The sequence below is a fragment of the Hypanus sabinus genome, chromosome 2 (assembly GCF_030144855.1).
Source record: "Hypanus sabinus isolate sHypSab1 chromosome 2, sHypSab1.hap1, whole genome shotgun sequence".
Classification (NCBI taxonomy): domain Eukaryota; kingdom Metazoa; phylum Chordata; class Chondrichthyes; order Myliobatiformes; family Dasyatidae; genus Hypanus; species Hypanus sabinus.
The window spans coordinates 182294661-182313438 of record NC_082707.1 but is presented as its reverse complement, the minus strand read 5'-3'; the positions used below and the strand labels follow the sequence as shown (position 1 = coordinate 182313438).

General features: G+C 47.1%; 1 protein-coding gene across 1 annotated transcript in view; it reads right to left on the bottom strand.

Annotated features, from left to right (window-relative positions):
- hhipl1 (HHIP-like 1) overlaps positions 1–17128 on the bottom strand; it is a 43423-nt gene extending 26295 nt beyond the window's left edge. Inside the window, exons 1-2 of the mRNA XM_059960898.1 lie at positions 16793–17128; positions 4021–4667 (exon numbers count right to left, since the gene is read on the bottom strand). Of these exons, the coding sequence (XP_059816881.1) occupies positions 4021–4667; positions 16793–17053 (908 nt within the window). The 5' untranslated portion in view covers positions 17054–17128. The remainder of the gene's footprint in view (positions 1–4020; positions 4668–16792) is intronic.
- Between the last annotated feature and the right edge of the window lie 1650 nt (positions 17129–18778).

The window sequence follows — 18778 nt, the reverse complement described above, 5'->3', positions numbered from 1 at the left end:
CCATTCTCCAATCCTCAGGAACTGATCCTGAATCTAAGGAACATTGGAAAATGATTACCAATGCATCCGCAATTTCCAGGGCCACCTCCTTTAGTACCCTAGGATGCAGACCATCTGGACCTGGGGATTTGTCAACCTTCAGTCCCATCAGTCTATTCATCACCGTTTCCTTCCTAATGTCAATCTGTTTCATTTCCTCTGTTACCCTATGTCCTTGGCCCATCCATACATCTGGGAGATTTCTTGTGTCTTCCCTAGTGAAGACAGATCTAAAGTACTTATTAAATTCTTCTGCCATTTCTCTGTTTCCCATAACAGTTTCACCCAGTTCATTCTTCAAGGGCCCAACATTGTTCTTAACTATCTTCTTTCTCTTCACATATCTAAAAAAGCTTTTGCTATCCTTTATATTCCTGGCTAGCTTTTGTTCATACCTCATTTTTTCTCCCCGTATTGCCTTTTTTAGTTAAGTTCTGTTGTTCCTTAAAAATTTCCCAATCATCTGTCTTCCAACTCACCTTAGCTCTGTCATACTTCCTTTTTTTTAATGCTATGCAACCTTTGACTTCCTTTGTCAACCACTGTGGCCCCTTTCCCCCCTTTGCATCGTTCCTTCTCTGGGGGATGAACTGATTTTGCACCTTGAGCATTATTCCCAAGAATACCTGCCATTGCTGTTCCACTGTCTTTTCTGCTAGGATATCCATCCATTTAACTTTGGCCAGCTCCTCCCTCATGGCTCCATAGTTTCCCCTGTTCAACTGCAACACTGACACCTCCGATCTGCCCTTACCCTTCTCAAATTGCAGATAAAATCTTATCATTTATGATCACTACCTCCTAATGGCTCCTTTACTTCAAGATCACTTATCAAATCCTGTTCATTACATAACACTAAATCCAGAATAGCCTTGTCCCTGGTCGGCTCTCATACAAGCTGTTCCAAGAATTCATCCTGTAGGCACTCTACAAACTCCCTATCCTGGGGTCCAGCACCAACCTGATTCTCCCAGTTCACCTGCTTGTTGAAATCCCCCATAACTACTGCGACATTACCTTTGCCACATGCCAATGTTAACTCCCTATTCAACTTGCACCCAATATCCATGCTACTGTTTGGGGGCCTGTAGACAACACCCATTAGGGTCCTTTTGCCCTTACTGTTCCTCAGTTCTGTCCACACAGACTCTACTTCTCCTGATCCTATGTCCCCCCTTGCAAAGGACTGAATTTCATTCCTCACCAACAGGGCCACCCCACCCCCTCTGCCCACATTTCTGTCCCTACGATAGCACGTATACCCTTGTACATTCATTTCCCAGGTCTGATCTCCCTGCAGCCAAATCCCAACAACATCATAGTTACCCATTCGCACCTGAGCTTCAAGCTCATCTGCCTTATTTCTGACACCGTGAATTCAGATATAGAATTTTTAGCCCTTTTCTCCTCTCTCTGTTTAAATCGCTGCCTATTGTGCTTAACCCTGCTCCCCAAACTCCCATCGGGCTATACGCCCCTTGAATTTTGTTGTCCTTCTTAAATTTACTTATTCTTTCTGCACATTTAACTCCATGTTCCGTCAGACCACCCTCTGTACATGTGTCCTCCTTATCACTTGTTCCACCTCACCTTTCTCTACTACACACTTAATATTCCGGAACCGTGTAGTCCCCACCTGTCCTTTATTTTTCATCTCGCTATCCTCTCTCACATTCTGGATCCCTGCCCCCTGCAAATTTAGTTTAACCCCCCCGAGCAGCACTAGCAAACTTTCCTGCAAGAATGTTAGTACCGGTCCAGTTCAGGTGTAAACCGTCCCGTTGGAACATATATTGTAATTGACCCAATTATCTAAAAACCTGAAGCCCTCCCTCCTGCACCATCCTCTCAGCCACGTATTAATCTGTATAATCCTTCTGTTCCTTGCCTCACTCGCACGTGGCACAGGTAGCAATCCTGAGATTGTTACCCTGGAGGTCCTGCCCTTCAGCTTTGCACCTAAATCCCTGAACTCACTACGCAGGATCCCCTCACTCATCCTACCCACGTCGTTGGTCCCTTCATGGACCACAACATCTGGGTTCTTGCCCTCCCTCTCAAGAATAACCTGCACCCAATCTGAGATGTCCTGGACCCCAGCACCAGGGAGGCAACATACCATCCGAGACTCCCGATCTTCCCCACAAGATCTCCTATCTGCCCCCCTGACTATAGAATCCTCTATCACTACCGCTCTCTTTTCTTCCCTCCTCCCCTTTCTAGTCGAGGGTCCAACCTCAGTGCCAGAGACAGGACCACTGCAACTTGTTCCTGGTAGGTCATCCCCACCAACAGTATCCAAAACGGTATACTTATTGTTGATGGGAATGGCCAAAGGATGTGTTGTCGTTGGAGAGAGTCCAGAAGAGGTTCATGAGGACGATTTGGGGAACAAAGGTGTTAATATATGAGGAGTGCTTGGCAGTTTTGGGCCTGTACTCACTGAAACTTAGAAGAATGTGGGGGGGAATCTCATTGAGCCCTATTGAATGCTGAAAGGACCAGATAGGGAGGATGTTTCCTATGGAAGGGGTATCTAGAGCTAACAAGCACAGCCTCAAAATTGAGGGGTGACCCTTTAGAACAGAGGTAAGGAGGAATTTTTTTTAGCTCAGGAGTATTAAATCTGTGGAATGCTCTGCTACAGATTGCGATGGAGGCCAGTTCCGTGGGTACACTTAAGGCAGGAGTTGATCATTTCCTGATTGGGGTCAGGGCATCAAAGGTTATAGCGAGAAGGCAGATGCATGGGGTTGGGAGGGATCTGGGATCAGCCATGATGGAATGACAGAGAGGACTCGATGGGCTGAATGGCCTAATTCTGCTCCTATGTCTTATGGTCTAACTGAACAAGTCAGGCAGCATTCATGGAGAGGAATAAACAGTCAATGTTACAAGACAATTGAATTGGCCAAGACAATTCCACCTATCATCTCCCTGCTTCTCACTTCATTCCTCCTTTCCAACCTCCTTCATCTGGTCTCACCTCGTATCTGCCAGCTTGTACTCCTCCCACACCCTCCACCTTCCTATTCTGGCCTTTGTCCCCTTTCCTTTGCAGTCCTGATGAAGGGTCTTGGCCTGGAGAAACATCAACTCTTTATTCCTCTCCATCGATGCTGCCTGAGCTACTGAGTTCCTCCAGCATTTTGAGTGTATGCCTCATGAACAATAGTCATGTGCAGAGATGTGGACATCGCACAAAAAAGCCTCCTATCCATGGACTATGATAAGAGATATGACTAAGATTAGCTCTATTTGTCACAAGAATATCGAGATAGCAAAACATACAGTGAAATGCACAGTTTGTGTCACAACCAAAACAACCCAGGCATCCAGCGCCAACATAACATGCCCACAGCTTATTAACTCTAACCTCTACAGCTTTGGAATGTGGGAGAAAACAGAAACATTCGGAGGAAATGCACATCATCCTGGGCGAACTTACTAACTGCTTACAGTCGGTGGTGGGAATTTTCCGCTCGCTGCATTATGCCTACCACTACGTTACTGTGGCGACTGTACTACTACAGTCTACACTTCTCATTGCCACACTCTAGCAGCCAGCATTATCAAAGGATCTTTCCTACCCCAGACCTTCTCCCTTCTCCCCCCCTCCCAGCGGGCAGAAGATACAACAGCCTGAAAGCTCGTACCACCATCGCCTCTATCCCACTTTTATAAGACTTTTAAGTGATCCATAGTACACAAAGATGGTCTCCTGATCTATCTTGTTATGGTCTTACTGCTTGCCTGCACTGCACTTTCTCCGCAGCTGTTACATTTTATTCTGCATTCTTTTCTTGTCTAGATCTCTGATTTCAGATTCACTTTGTTTACCTTGTTCGACCTCAGTGCACTGTGTAATGAACCGCATGCGAGATCAGCTCCTCACTGTATCTCAGTACATGTGACAACAATAAACCGATACAAAAACCAACAACTGAACAAATCATCAAGGAGGGCACTTGACCCACTCACCGCTCAGAGCGATGATTTAATACGTTCATGTCATTGGAAGAAATGGTAAACTCGCTAATTCTGATCTTTTCCTCAAAGTGCAGCTCAACAGAGTAGTAGACGTAGACCTTCCCGGTGTATCTGTACTTGGGGTGAAAGGCCAGGCCCAGAAAGCCACGCTCGTCCCCTTCCCAGGGAGAGGTCAATACTGCGTGAGTGATGTTGAGGAACGGATTCTCCAGCCTGGCCCCGGTGTGGAGGTACACCCAGACTATGCCAATCTGCTCTGCAATGAAGAACCGGTGAGTCCCGTCATTTGCATGCACCATAGCAACGGGATTGCGAAGCCCGTTGGCCACTTCCTGCAGGCAAAGCTGAAGGCAGCCGCCGGAGCCTGAATTCACCACCCCCAGGTTTCTCGTCAGGTTCTTGTTTGCCAGGATGTGGGGGAAGCAGTAATCCAGGTCTTGCAGCTGCAAAGCTTCGCAGAATTTGTCCCTGTCCGACACCAGCTCGCGAAGGCTTCCCTCTCCCACCAAGGTGGGCAGGATCGCCCGACACGTATTCCAGAATTCGACGCAGTAGTCACCACAGAGCCCGAGCAGCTGCCTGACGGGCGTCGAAGGATCCTCAGCATCGTACAGATGAGCAGCGTATGGAGAGCATTCCTGCAAAGGGAACGGATCGCAGTCAAACAGAGACGAGGCAAGCAAGCTCAGACCGCACAGAGCATCATGGAACTGGCCCTTCTGCCCATCACATCTATGCCAACCCTCTGCCCACCTACGCCAAACCTATCTGTCCGCATTCAGAACTGGAATTGGAGTTACACAGAAACATAGAAAACCTACCGCACAATACAGGCCCTTCGGCCCACAAAGCTGTGCCGAACATGTCCCTACCTTAGAAATTACTAGGCTTACCCATAGCCCTCTATTTTTTTAAGCTCCATGTACCTATCCAAAAGTCTCTGAAAAGACCCAGCGTATCCGCTTCCACCACCATTGCTGGCAGCCCATTCCACACACTCACCACTCTCTGAGTAAAAAACTTACCCCTGACATCTCCCCTGTAGATGACAAAGCTGAATTTACACAAACTTCTAAGAAAGTAGATAGGCTAGGCTACAATAACACACACAAAATACTGGTGGAACTCAGCAGGTCAGGAAGCATCTATAGGGAGAAGCGCTGTCGACGTTTCGGGCCGAGACCCTTCGTCAGGACTAACCGAAAGGAGAGATAGTAAGAGATTTGAAAGTAGTGGGGGGAGGGGGAAATGCAAAATGATAGGAGAAGACCGGAGGGAGTGGGATGAAGCTGAGAGCTGGAAAGGTGATTGGTGAAAGGGATACAGAGCTGGAGAAGGGAAAGGATCATGGGACGGGAGGCCTGGGGAGAAAGAAAGGGGGAGGGGGGAGCACCAGAGGGAGATGGAGAACAGGCAGAGTGATAGGCAGAGAGAGAGAAAAAAAACAAACAATTAAATATGTCAGGGATGGGGTAAGAATTGGAGGAGGGGCATTAATGGAAGTTGGAGAAGTCAATGTTCATGCCATCAGGTTGGAGGCTACCCAGCCGGTATATAAGGTGTTGTTCCTCCAACCTGAGTTTGGATTCATTTTGACAGTTGAGGAGGCCAGGGATAGACATATCAGAATGGGAATGGGACGTGGAATTACACTGGGAGATCCTGCTTTTTCTGGCGGACCAAGCATAGGTGTTCCACGAAACGGTCTCCCAGTCTGTGTCGGGTCTCACCAATATATAAAAGGCCACACCGGGAGCACCGGACGCAGTATACCACACCAGCCAACTCACAGGTGAAGTGTCTCCTCACCTGGAAGGACTGCCTGGGGCCCTGAATGGTGGTGAGGGAGGAAGTGTAAGGGCAGGTGTAGCACTTGTTCTGCTTACAAGGATAAGTGCCAGGAGGGAGATCGGTGGGAAGGGATGGGGGGGATGAGTATAGTTAGGCCTAGTGAGTTGTGGACAGGCTACGTTGGCGCCAGAAATGTGGTGACACTTGTGGGCTGCCCAGAACAAACCTCACTGACCTGATTTGGCCCAAACAATTCCATACACTGTATGCTTTGGTGCATGTGACAAGAGAAGCTAAACTCTCCGTTTAATAGTTTCCTGGAGGAAGCCCAGTGGGTCGAAAAATATCTGTGGGAGGCAAGAAAGTGCCGACTCTTCCGGTTGAAAATTGTGCGTCAGCGGGTTCATGGGTTGAAGAGGCTGTTTCCCCACTCTGTGACAATCTGATCTCACGTGATAACTCTGGGCAGGTTGCATGCTTTGTATAAAATTTCATTATCAAATTACATCCCACTTGCACTGAACCAGCACCTGGTGCAAAAATTTGCCTGTGCTTGTGCGACCGGAGAATTGTCTACAATCGTAACTTGGGTTAGAGAAATTGCTCTTTGTTCTGTACAGAGCAGGAGTAGCAATAGTGATCTTTGACACTTACGCAATCAAGGCTGCACAGTGGCACAGCCGGGAAAGGTTGCTTCGATCCTGAATTCGCAATGATTGCAGTTTGCAGATTCACCCTGTAACGACGTGGGTTCCCCCCCCCCCCCACCGCCCTCAGGGCTCCGATTTTCTGCCACATCCCAAAGGTGTGCAGATTGGCCACTGTTAGTTGCCCCTGGTCTGTGGGTGGGTGGTAGAATGTGTTGGAGGGATGTGGGGGGTGGGGGAATGGTTGTGGTAATTTGTCTTCCCCTTCCATAAGACATAAGAGCAGAGTTAGGCCATTCCGACCTTCCAAGCCTTCTCCACCATTCCATCATGGCTAAGTTATTATCCCTGTCCACCCTATCCTCCTGCCTTCTTCCTGTAACCTTTGACTCCCTGACTAACCAAGAAACTGTCAAGCTCTGCTTCAAGTGTACTCAACGACTTGTCCTCCCCAGCCGCCCATGGCAGTGAGCTCAACAGATGCACCACGCTCCAGCAAAAGAAATTCCTCCTCAGCCCTGGTAGAAAGGAGTGTTCTTGTATTCCTGCCCCAGGAGTCTTAGACACCCCCGCAAGAGGAAACATCCTCTTCATGCCCACTTTATATTCGGTAGGTTTCAATGGGACTTTCCCCTCGGTCTTCGGAACTCCGGCGAGTACGGGCCCGGAGCCATCGATCACTCCTCACATGTCAACCCTCTTACTCCCAGGATTATTCCCCTGAACCTCCTCTGGACCCTCTCCAATACCAGCACATCTTTTCTGAGATTAGGGGCCCAGAACTGTTCATAATACTCGAGTGCAGTCTGACCAATGGCTTGTAAAGCCTCAGCGACACCGACATGTCCACCACAGCCACGAAGAGGCCGAGCACACATCGGAGGACCTCGCTTTCTGTCTGGGTAGCATCCAACCTGGTGGCGCGAACAACGATTCCTCTAACTTCCGGTTACTATTGCCCTGTTTTTATTGATGTCCCCTCTTCTCCACCTTTGTTTTCCCTCATTCTAGAGACTCTCTGAATCTTTCTGTTCTCTCCCCCACCTATACAACCTGCCTATCATCCCATTCCTTCCTCACTCTGGTTTCTCTCTCCTTTCCATTTCTCCAATGGTCCACGGTCCTCTCCTATCAGATTCCTTTTTCTTCAGCCCTTTATCTCTGCGACCTGTTACCTCCCAGTTTCTCACCTCCTCGGGTAGACTGCCTGGCAATGCTTAGGGGGACTGTGTTCATGCCTGGGTAACTATTGTGAAGGAACACGGTGACCTTAGAGGCGATCCGGGACTGTTGGGCTCCGCTGGGGGTTAGTGCCATCATTGATAGAGATGGAAACATTTTTGTTTAATATGTATTGTCTGCTTGTAGTGAAGTAATTGTGTTAGTCACTGTTTTGTATATATAGCACTGAATTTGTAATAAAGACTTTTTGTAAGAAATAACAAAAAAAAGTTTCTCACTTACTCACCCATCCCCCAACCAATCACCTTCCCCCACGCCTGGTCCCACCTATCACTCGCCAGCTTGTAATCCTTCTCTCCAAACGTTCTCATTCAGGTACAGATAGAGAAGGAAAGAAAGATTAGCTTTATTTCTATGTACAGTGAATGTCATGGTCCGGTCCGTGGAATCCTCATTCCAGTTATTTCCTTTTCCTCGTGTTCCGTTGGGCACCTTGATTAAGCACCTGATCTTCAACTTCAAACCGAAACGTATAAGCTCCAGGTTACAGCTACTCATTTGCTGGACCATCACCAGAAGCTAGTCATTGGAAGCCAATCTGGTGTTACACGCATCCGGGCTGTTGAGAAGTCTGTACCATCACCAGGACGCTTTGGTGCCTGTGGTTGCTTAGCGAATTCAATTGTTTTCATGTTCAGCTGAGTTGCCGGACATCTTGCCACTGCTCTGAGTAAGGTACGAACTCTGCAGTTTTCATGTTCAGCTGAGAATTGATCACCGTAGCTGGCAGAGTATGCATGTTCCGAGCCGCTGGGAATAAGGGACCGTCTTCTGTGTCAAGTCGGGTTCCAAGACCGAGTCGAGTCAAGTTCCTGGGGTTGAGTCGAGTCAAGTTCCGGGGCCAAGTCGAGTTGTGTTCTGGGGCCAAGTCGAGTCAAGTTCCAGGGTCGAGTCGAGTCGAGTTCCTAGGGTCGAGTCGAGTTGAGTCAAGTTCCGGGGCCAAGTTGAGTCGAGTTCCGGGGCCGAGTCGAGTCGAGTTCCGGGGCCAAGTTGAGTCGAGTTCCGGGGCCGAGTCGAGTCGAGTTCCGGGGCCAAATTGAGTCAAGTTCCGGGGCCGAGTCGAGTCGAGTTCCGGGGCTGAGTCGAGTCGAGTTCCGGGGCCAAGTTGAGTCGAGTTCCGGGGGTCGAGTCGAGTTGAGTTCCGGGGCAGAGTCGAGTCGAGTTCCGGGGCCGAGTCGAGTCGAGTTCCGGGGCCAAGTTGAGTCGAGTTCCGGGGGTCGAGTTGGGTGCCTGCCATCCAGCTGAGTGTTGCAGGTCACTTTGCTGCCACTCTGAGCCTAGATACGAATGAACTGTCATGCAGTTTTGTCTCCTCGTTGCCCAAGTCCTTCCAGCTAAGTAGGTCCGACCGTTAGCCGCTGCTCCGAGTTAGGTATTCTGTCTTTCATTGTCCAAGTCCAGTCCAAATTCCAGGCTCCAAGCTGTGTTCCAGTTCCAGGCTTTGAGTCCCAGCCAAGTTCTAAGTCCGAGTCGAGTCCAAGTCCAGGGTTTACCAATTTGTTATCCAACATTTACGTCCATGTTGACATTTTTGTCCTTGCTCCCTGGGCTTCCTAGTAATTCTCAATAAACACTGTTCTGTTGAAACTACCTCTGTTGTCTGTGTCCTGCCTTTGGGTCTGCTCTCATCGCCCCCCCCCCCGTAACAGAGTATGCACCGAGTTAAATCAGCAAGGTTTGAGGTAGGCCGCAATGCCTTAAGCACCCACAACTTTTTGATCCTGTATGGTATGTGATTGAAGTGTTGGAGAAAACCAAAGAGCCTGGATAAAACTGACACAGTCACGGTGCGTGAACATGCAAATTCCTTACAGAAAGCCGCAGGAATTGAACCACGATCGATGATCGCGAGCTGCTACGCTGTCATGCATGTATTAAGACAAATGTGCATGGGTTCGGAGCAAGGGGAAGAGTTTTGAAGGGGACCTGAGGGGTAAGATTTCACACAGAGAATGGTGGATATCTTGAACGTAATTCTGGAGGAGGTGGTGGAGCCTGACAGAATCTCACGCTGTGCTGGAACATGGCGACACTTACAGGCTGCCCCAGCACATCAGTGGACTGTGTTGGTTGTTGGCACGAACGATGCGTTTCACTGTGTGTTTCAATATATATGTGACAAATAAATCTGTATTTGAATCTCTATTTAAGATGCATTTGAACAGAGAATAATTAGGCTAAGTACATTCGAGTATGGCCCTAATGCAGGCAGCTAGGATTAGTGTAAATAAGCACGATGGTTAGCATGGACCAGATAGGTTGAAGGGCCCGTTTCTGTGTTGTAAAGCCCCAAGAGTGTGCCCCTGCAATGTTTCAGTGCATAATTAATGCAACCTCAGTGACAAACTGCACAGGAGATTCTGCAGATGCTGGAGATCCAGAGCAACATACACAGAATGCTGGAGGAGCTCAGCAGGTCAGGCAGCATTGATGGCAATGAATCAGTAGTCGACATTTTGGGCCTAGACTTTTCATCGGGGCCGGAAAGGAAGGGGGGGATGTTACGCCTGCAGCCCCCTCCTTTGTGAGAATCGCAAGATCACTATTGATTTGGGTCAGGAGACCCAGGGAATGAGAGAAAGACATGCAGAATGTCTCATTTCCCCGGTGATATAAAGCTACGGGACACGGCCATTGTCTCTTGAAGACGAACTTGTGTATTGCAATGCTGTGCTACATGGAAGCCCTCAGGCAAAGTGGGCTGGTTGGTGGAGGGATTGCATCACCCCCAACCTGACTGACATCTGAGACCCTGTGAGTCAGGATAAAAGAGGGTCTGTGGGAACAGCCCCTCAGACGCACCAGAAGAAACGCTAGCGATCCCATAATAGCGGAAGCCGGTGGGAGGTCACGTGTGTTCGGTTCCATTTTTCCCCGGAAACCGGTGCCCTTACCACAGAAAAACGGCTTTTAGCTAACAACGGGGAAACCAACTCCCAAAAGACTCGAAGGATTGGCTTCATCAAAGAACTGGGCAAGTTTAACCCGTCTCTCTCTCAAACCCTAAACGCTGCAGCTTGAACGAACTAACAGTGACTTTTATATTTCCATCGGACAATACATTATCCCCTAGACAACGATAGAGCTATTTCTTCTTGATTCTTATTATACCCGCACTTTTAGATTTAGTATTGACGACGTATATTATCTATATGTTTGCATTGATATTATTTTTGTGTATTTTTATCAATAAATACTGTTAAAAATAGTACCATCAGACTTCAACGGACCTCTCTAGCTTTGCTGGTAAGTGACCCAGTTACGGGGTTCGTAACAGGGAAGAACCCAGAATATGAAGATAGCAGGAGGGGAAGAAGTAAAGCTAGAAGGTGATAGGAGAAGCCAGGTTGGTGAGCTGGGGAAGGCTGATTGGTGGAAAAGGTAAAGGGCTGAAGAAGAAGGAATCTGATAGCAGAGAAGAGTGGACCATGGGAGAAAGGGAATGAGGAGGGGCACTGGGGGAGGTGATAGGCAGGTGAGGAGAAGAGAAGAAGGGGGGAAGGGTGGGGAATTGAAGATGAGGGAACAGGGAGAGATAAAAATTAACAGAAGTTGGAAGAATTGGTGTTCACGTCATCAGGTTGGAGACTACCCAGATGGAATATAGGATATTGCCCCTCCAACCTGAGGATGGCCTCGAGGCAGTAGAACAGACTGACATGTCAGAATGGAAATGGTGATTGGAATTAAAAGGGGAAATCCAGCTTTTTGCAGATGGAGTGAAAGTACTTGACAAAACAGCAACTGTTCACATAGATTTAGGATCAAGGATCACAGATCAACTTTATTCACCATATACAAATATAAATGTATTATAATTTTGCTGTGGTTTGTTGGTCAGAGTGCAATTTGCAACACAAAACAACATTGTCCATTCAGAAATCTAATGGTGGAAGGGAAGAAGCTGTTCCTAAACATTTGTGTGTGCAGAGGAGGTTTACCAGGATGCTGCCTGGATTCGAGAGCTTGTTTTGTGAGGATAGAATAAGGATCAGAATCGGAATCAGATTTAATATCACTGGCATACGTCATGAAATGTGTTGTTTTTTGGCAGCAGCACAGTTACTACATAGTAAAAAAGCTATAAATTATAGTAAGTTATATGCTGTATTTATTTTGCAGGTTGAGCCTGTTTCAAGAGGTCTAGAATACAAAAGCAAGGATGTAACGTTGAGATCTTATAAAGCACTGGGGAGGCCTGACTTGGAGTGTTGTGGGCAGTTTTGGACCCTTATCTTAGAAAGGTTGTGCTGACACTGGAGAGGGTTCAAAACAGGTTAACAACAATTATTCTGGGATTGAACAACTTGTCATATGGAAAGTGCCTGTATTCACTAGAATTCAGAAGGATGAGGAGTGACCTAATTGAGACCTATCGAATGTTGAAAGACGCAAACACGAGGAAATCTGCAGATGCTGGAAATTCAAGCAACACACACAAAAATGCTGGTGGAACTCAGCAGGCCAGGCAGCATCTATAGGGAGAAGTACTGTCCACATTTCGGGCCGAGACCCTTTGTCAGGACTAACAGAATGGCAGGCTGTGACCAGTGGGGTACCGCAAGGCTTGGTGCTGGGACCGCAGCTATTTACAATATACGTTGATGATTTAGATGAAGGGATTAAAACTAACATTAGCAAATTTGCAGATGACACAAAGCTGGGTAGCAGTGTGAAATATAAGGAGGATGTTAGGAGAATGCAGGGTGACTTGAACAGGTTGGGTGAGTGGGCAGATGCATGGCAGATGCAGTTTAATGTGGATAAATGTGAGGTTATCCACTTTGGTGGCAAGAACAGGAAGGCAGAATACTATCTGAATGGTTTCAAGTTAGGAAAAGGGGAAGTACAACGAGATCTAGGTGTTCTTGTACATCAGTCAACGAAAGCAAGCATACAGGTACAGCAGGCAGTGAGGAAAGCTAATGGCATGTTGGCCTTCATAACAAGGGGAGTTGTATAGGAGCAAAGAGGTCCTTCTGTAGTTGTACAGGGCCCTGGTGAGACCCCACCTGGAGTACTGTGTGCAGTTTTGGTCTCCAAATTTGAGGAAGGACATTCTTGCTATTGAGGGAGTGCAGCATAGGTTCACAAGGTTAATTCCCGGAATGGCGGGACTGTCATATGTTGAAAGATTGGAGCGACTGGGCTTGTATACACTGGAATTTAGAAGGATGAGAGGGGATCTGATTGAAACATATAAGATTATTAAAGGATTGGACATGCTAGAGGCAGGAAACATGTTCCCGATGTTGGGAAAGTCCAGAACCAGAGGCCACAGTTTAAGAATAAGGGGTAGGCCATTTCGAACGGAGTTGAGGAAATACCTTTTCACCCAGAGAATTGTGGATCTGTGGAATGCTCTGCCTCAGGAGGCAGTGGAGGCCAATTCTCTGGATGCTTTCAAGAAAGAGTTAGATAGAGCTCTTAAAGATAGCAGAGTCAAGGGATATGGGGAGAAGGCAGGTACGGGGTACTGATTGTGTATGATCAGCCATGATCACATTGAATGGCAGTGCTGGCTAGAAGGGCTGAATGGCCTATTCCTGCACCTATTGTCTATTGTCTATAACTGAAAGAAAAGATCTCGTACTAACTTTCTTTTCAGTTAGTCCTGACAAAGGGTCTTGGCCCGAAACATTGACTGTTCTGCTGCCTGGCCTGCTGCGTTCCACCAGCATTTTGTGCATGTTGAATGTTGAAAGATCTCGATGGGAGTTTTTGGAGAGGATGTTTCCTATGATGAGAGAGTCTAAGCCTCAGAACAGAGGGGTGTCCTTTTAGAATGGAGATGAGGAGGAATTTCTTTAGGCAGAGAGTGGTGAATCTGTTGCCACAGGCAGCTGTGGAGATCAAGTCTTTATGTATATTTAAACCAGAGGTTGATGGATTCTTGATCAGTCAGGGCATGAAGGGATACCGGGGGGGGGGGGCAGGGAGGAAGGTAGGAGACTGGGGCTGAGAGGACAAATGGATCAGGCATGAAAATAGTGGATCAGACTTGATGGGCCAAATGGCCTAATTCTGCTCCTATATCTTATGGTCCTATGGTCTTATGCATATAATTAAATAAATAGTGCAAAGATAGAGAGAAAAATCCTACAGCAATGTTCATGAATTCATCATCCATTTAGAAATCTGATAGCGAAGGGGAAGAAGTTGTTCCTGAAGTGTGTCTCCTTCTTGTTGGTAGCAATGAGCAGGGGCCATGTTCTGGCTGATGGGGATCCTTAATGATGGACGGCATCGCCTTTTGAAGGCGTTGTGGATGCATCCCATAATGCGATGGAGCTGGCTGAGTTTACAACTTTCTGCAGCATTTTCTGATCCCGTGCTGTGGCCCGTCCAGAACAGACAGTGATGCGACCAGTTAGATCTCTCATACTCCCAATGAAGCAGAGCTTCTGTCATGCGTCCTTTGTAATTACATCAATATGTTGGGAGGCAGAAGACCGGACAATATTCAGGGATTCATCCTCAAGTCTGAATGAACATGCCAGGGTGTCTCTGATTTCATCAAGTCCTGTATGGATGAGATGAGAGTGCGCCTTCAGGGACATACCAGGCATAACCAAACCAAAAGCCACTGTTGGATTTATAGTCTCTTGAGGGCTCAATGTCTCTGGCTTTCAAGACCAGTGATCTAGAATTATACAATTAGTTCAGGTATGACCTACAGAAGGCTACTTTAAAGATGAAGAAACAATTTTGATTGAGGTTAGAGGCAATCAGATGCACATCAAGTCTTTCAGGGTTTGCAAAGCAAAACCTAATGCCGTGAGTGGTTGTGGTACTTCTCTCCCAGATGAGTTCGACACACTTTGAAGGGGAGAATAAAAGCACACCTGTGTGAATCCCTGCAGCATCTGGTCACCATATGATCTCTGCCTTGGAGGCCGAGGTCAGAACCTCTTTCAAGAGGGTGAACTGTCAGCCTCGATTATGTACCTGGTAGGGCTTTGAAAACGTGTGCCAACATGTGTGGGAGCGTTCAAGGACACCTTCAATCTCTCACTGCTGCAGTTGGATGTTCTCACCCGCTTCAAAAGGGTGAAATCACACCAGTGCCCATGAAGAGCTGGGTGAGTTGCTTCAACGACTATCATCCAGTAGCACTCACATCTACAGTGATGGTGCTTTGAGGGATTCGTCATGGCTAGAATCAAATCCCGCCAAAGCAAGGAACTGGACCTACTGCAATCTGCCTATCGCCAGAATAGATGACGCAATCTTATTGGCTCTCCACTCGGCCTTGGATCACCTGGACAATACTAATACCTACATCAGACTGCTGTTTATTGACAACACTCACCGTCCAACACAATCATACCTTCAGTTCCAATCAACAAGCTCCAAGGTTTCTGCCTCTGGATCCTTGGCTTCCTCACCAGGAGACCACAGTCTGTGAGGATCGAAGATCAAATCTTCTTCTAGTTGGCAGTCAACACTGACACACCTCAAGGGTGCATGTTTAGCCCACTGTTCTACTCTCTCTACACCAGTAATTACGTGGATAGGCACAGCTCAAGTGACAACTATAAATTTGCCAACAACACAATTAACGTTGTCAAGGAGGGGTACAGGAGCAAAATGGGTCAGCTCTTTGAGTGGTGATGGAGCAACAACTTTGTTTTCAATTTCAGTAAGACCAAGGAATTAATTGTGGACTTCAGCAAGGGGAACACACAGCAGTCCTCATCGATGGATCAGTGGTGGAAAGAGTGAGCAGTTTCAAATTCCTGGGTGTCAACATCTAGGTCCTCAGTATTGATGCTGTGGTTTTTAGTGTCTGCCTCTAAAGGGAAGTAGACTTTCAGCCAGGTGATCAGACTTTCCAAAATGTGGGAATGGGACAGCACAGCAAGCATTCTTGATGGTGGTACATTAGTGGTCAGGTATAACATTTGACTGCTAGATGTTCTACATCAGTTGAGCAAGATTAAGACAGAACTAACATGCTTATGCACTACAAGGAGTTAACAATAAAGTATACTCCACCTCCTTGGCCTTTAAAAGACTGAGCTGTTCCGTCTTTGGGGAGAATGATAAAGTTGTTGGGATGCAACACTGCAATTGTGGGTGTGAGCCACGTTTCCATAAAGCAGGGTACAAAGAAATCCCTGGTGTCCCTCGAGTACAACAATCCTGCTCTGAGGTCTTCAATTTTATTTTTCATTGTGCATTCCTCAGCAGGGTAGCCAGGAGTGGAAGTCTGAGGCCTCTGCGTTTCAATCGTACTTGTAGACCGGTGTGGCATTCCTACATCCGCTTTCTTAAAGGGGAACTACACTCGCAACTAGAGTCTGCCATCTGAGCTTCATCGAATATGAGTATCGATAAATTTTTTTAAAACGATGTTGCTTACTGAAGTACTCATGGTTGTGACTGTGGATTTCAGCTGTGGTAATCCTGAACAGGAATATTTGATGATTCCCATCGAAGCCACACACAACAAGTTGTCATGTAGTGGCCCCACTTTACCGGTTGAAGTCAGATTGAGCAAGCTAGGGTTATCCGCCTTCTCTTTGGGGAGAAGGAGGACGAAAGGCAGCTTAATAGAGGTGTATGAAATTATAAGAGGAGAGATAAAGTGGACAGCCGTCTCCTTACTTCCAGGCAGAAATGTCTAATATGATGGGGCATGATTTTAAGGTGATTGGAGGAAAGTATAGGAGGTATGTTGGGAGTAGGTTTTTTTTTCAGAGAGAGTGTAGGTGCGTGGTACGTTTCCAGGGGTGGTGAGAGAGGCAGGTACACTAGGGACATTTAATAGACTTAATAGGCACACGAATGGAACGCAGCGTTGTGTGGGAGGGAAAGGGTATATTGATCTTGGTTAAAGGTTAGTTTTAGCACAACATCATGGGTTGAAGGGCTTGTTCTATGTTGTATACTAGTCCCATTTTTCATGCTGAGTGCGGAGGCAATGAGGGCGAGTCTTATAGTGAGTCAGAATGCAGGCAGCAGAGTTCTGGATGAACCAAAGTTTATGGAGAGAGTAGGAAGTGAAGATAACCAGAAGAACATTGGAAACACTTGTGTCTAAAGACATAGATTAGTATCAATCTCTCAGAGACACTTACCCCACATAAAATGTCCCGGATCTGTGCAGCGCAGGTGGCGTACAGGGAGTAATCAAACTTGTCCATGATGCGGTAGAAGCGGCTCTGTAATTCTCTGTCTTTGACAGTGTCACAGCAGCCAAAGTCACTATAGAGTGTGCAGAATGCAAGACCCTTTGCTGGCTGGAAGGGGGGCTTGAAATCCAAGCACTGTGGGTGACATCCGACCAGAGGGAACAGAACAGAGATGCAGAACCGCCAGCCCCAGCGATTCCAGGCCATGTTTGTTTGGCTAAGGGGAAAGAACTACTGACAAACTGCAGGGAGGGACAGTAAGAACAATGGATCTGGACGTAACTCTGGAGCATGCACTTTGCTCTGCTCTTTAGCTTCTCACAGCTGACAGCCTGATATCGTTAGGTTGGGTAATCTTCAAACAGCTTTGTCTGCCAAATTCTACGGCTCAATGCAAACAGGACTTAGCACAACAGGGGGAAAAAAGCTGCTAAATTGATAAGTTTTAAAATATTAATCAAAGTCAAAGTTGAATTGTCAAATCAAAGTCAAAGGGCTTTGTGGCCAGGTGGCATAGATGTGAGGGTGGTGCTGGGGTTCAATTCTCGCTGCTGCCTGTAAGGAGGTTGGACATTCACCCCGTGACTGTATGGGATTTGTGCCTTGTTGATTAGTTCTGAGGTGTTAAAACACTGAGCTGTAATCAATAAACAGCTCCTGACGTAGGCATTGCTATTGTTCAGGAGATCCAAAGACAAGTGGAGAGCCAGTGAGATTGCATCTGCTATAACCTGCTGTTTTCTTTTGTGTGCCATACTCCGCCAGAGCCTTGGCGACCACTTATTTTATCAAGTGGTTGTCTTGGAGGAACGATTCTGTGAGTGGTCCCCACATCCTTCTCATAGTGCAGTGTTTTTTTTTACGAGGCCGAGTTGTGAGCTCGACACTCAACCCGGCACGGATGGAAAGCGTGTCCGGGAGTGGCCGGACTGGATTCGAACTCAGGAACCTTCGCTCCGGAGTCCGGCACTGATGTCACTGCGCCACCAGCCGGTGTAACCCGCTGTAGTGGCAGGCAAATTGTAGCAGGGCCAGGTCCTTGCTCAAGCAAGGAGCTAATTCTAGCCATGACCGACTCCTCAGTACATTTCATCATTGTAGGGGTTGGTGGCACCAGCTGATTGTCACTGAGGTGGCTCACTCTACTCTTCTTGGGCACCAGTATGATTTGCTTGAAATTAAACCTCAGTTAAACCCTTCCCACCATCCTATGACCCAAATAGCCCTCCCAGCTGAGGCAGATTGTCAGCGATTGCAGTGTCTGTGGTAATGAATGGTTGCTATTGCCAAAAGTTTGAGCTAGTAAGACCATAAGATATAGGAGCAGAATTAGGCCATTTGGCCCATCGAGTCTGCTCCACCATTCCATCATAGCTGATTTATTATCCCTCTGAACCCCATTCTCCTGTCTTCTCCCTGTAACCATTGACACCCTGAATAATCAAAAACATATCAACCTCTATTTTAACTAAACTCAATAACTGGGCCTCCAAAGCTGTCTCTGTGGTAATGAACTGCACAGATTCACCACCCTCTGGCTAAAGAAATTCCTCCTCACCTCTGTTCTAAAGGGATGTTCTTGTATTCTATGGCTGTGCCCTCTGGTCCTAGACTCCCCCTCTATAGGAAACATCCCTTCCATCTCCACTCTATATTCAAAAGGTTTCAATGAGGCCTACATTTATTCTTCTAAACTCCAGTGAGTAAAGGCCATTAAATGCTTCACATATATTAATCCTTTCATTCTTGGACTCATCCCTGTGAACCTCCTTGGGACCCTGTCCAATGCTTGCACATCCTTTCTCAGATAAAGGGGCACAAAACTGCTCACAATATTCCAAATGTGGTCTGACCAATGCCTTATTATCTCTCAGCATTACATCCTTGATTTTATATTCTAGTCCTCTTGAAATAAGTGCTAACCTTGCATTT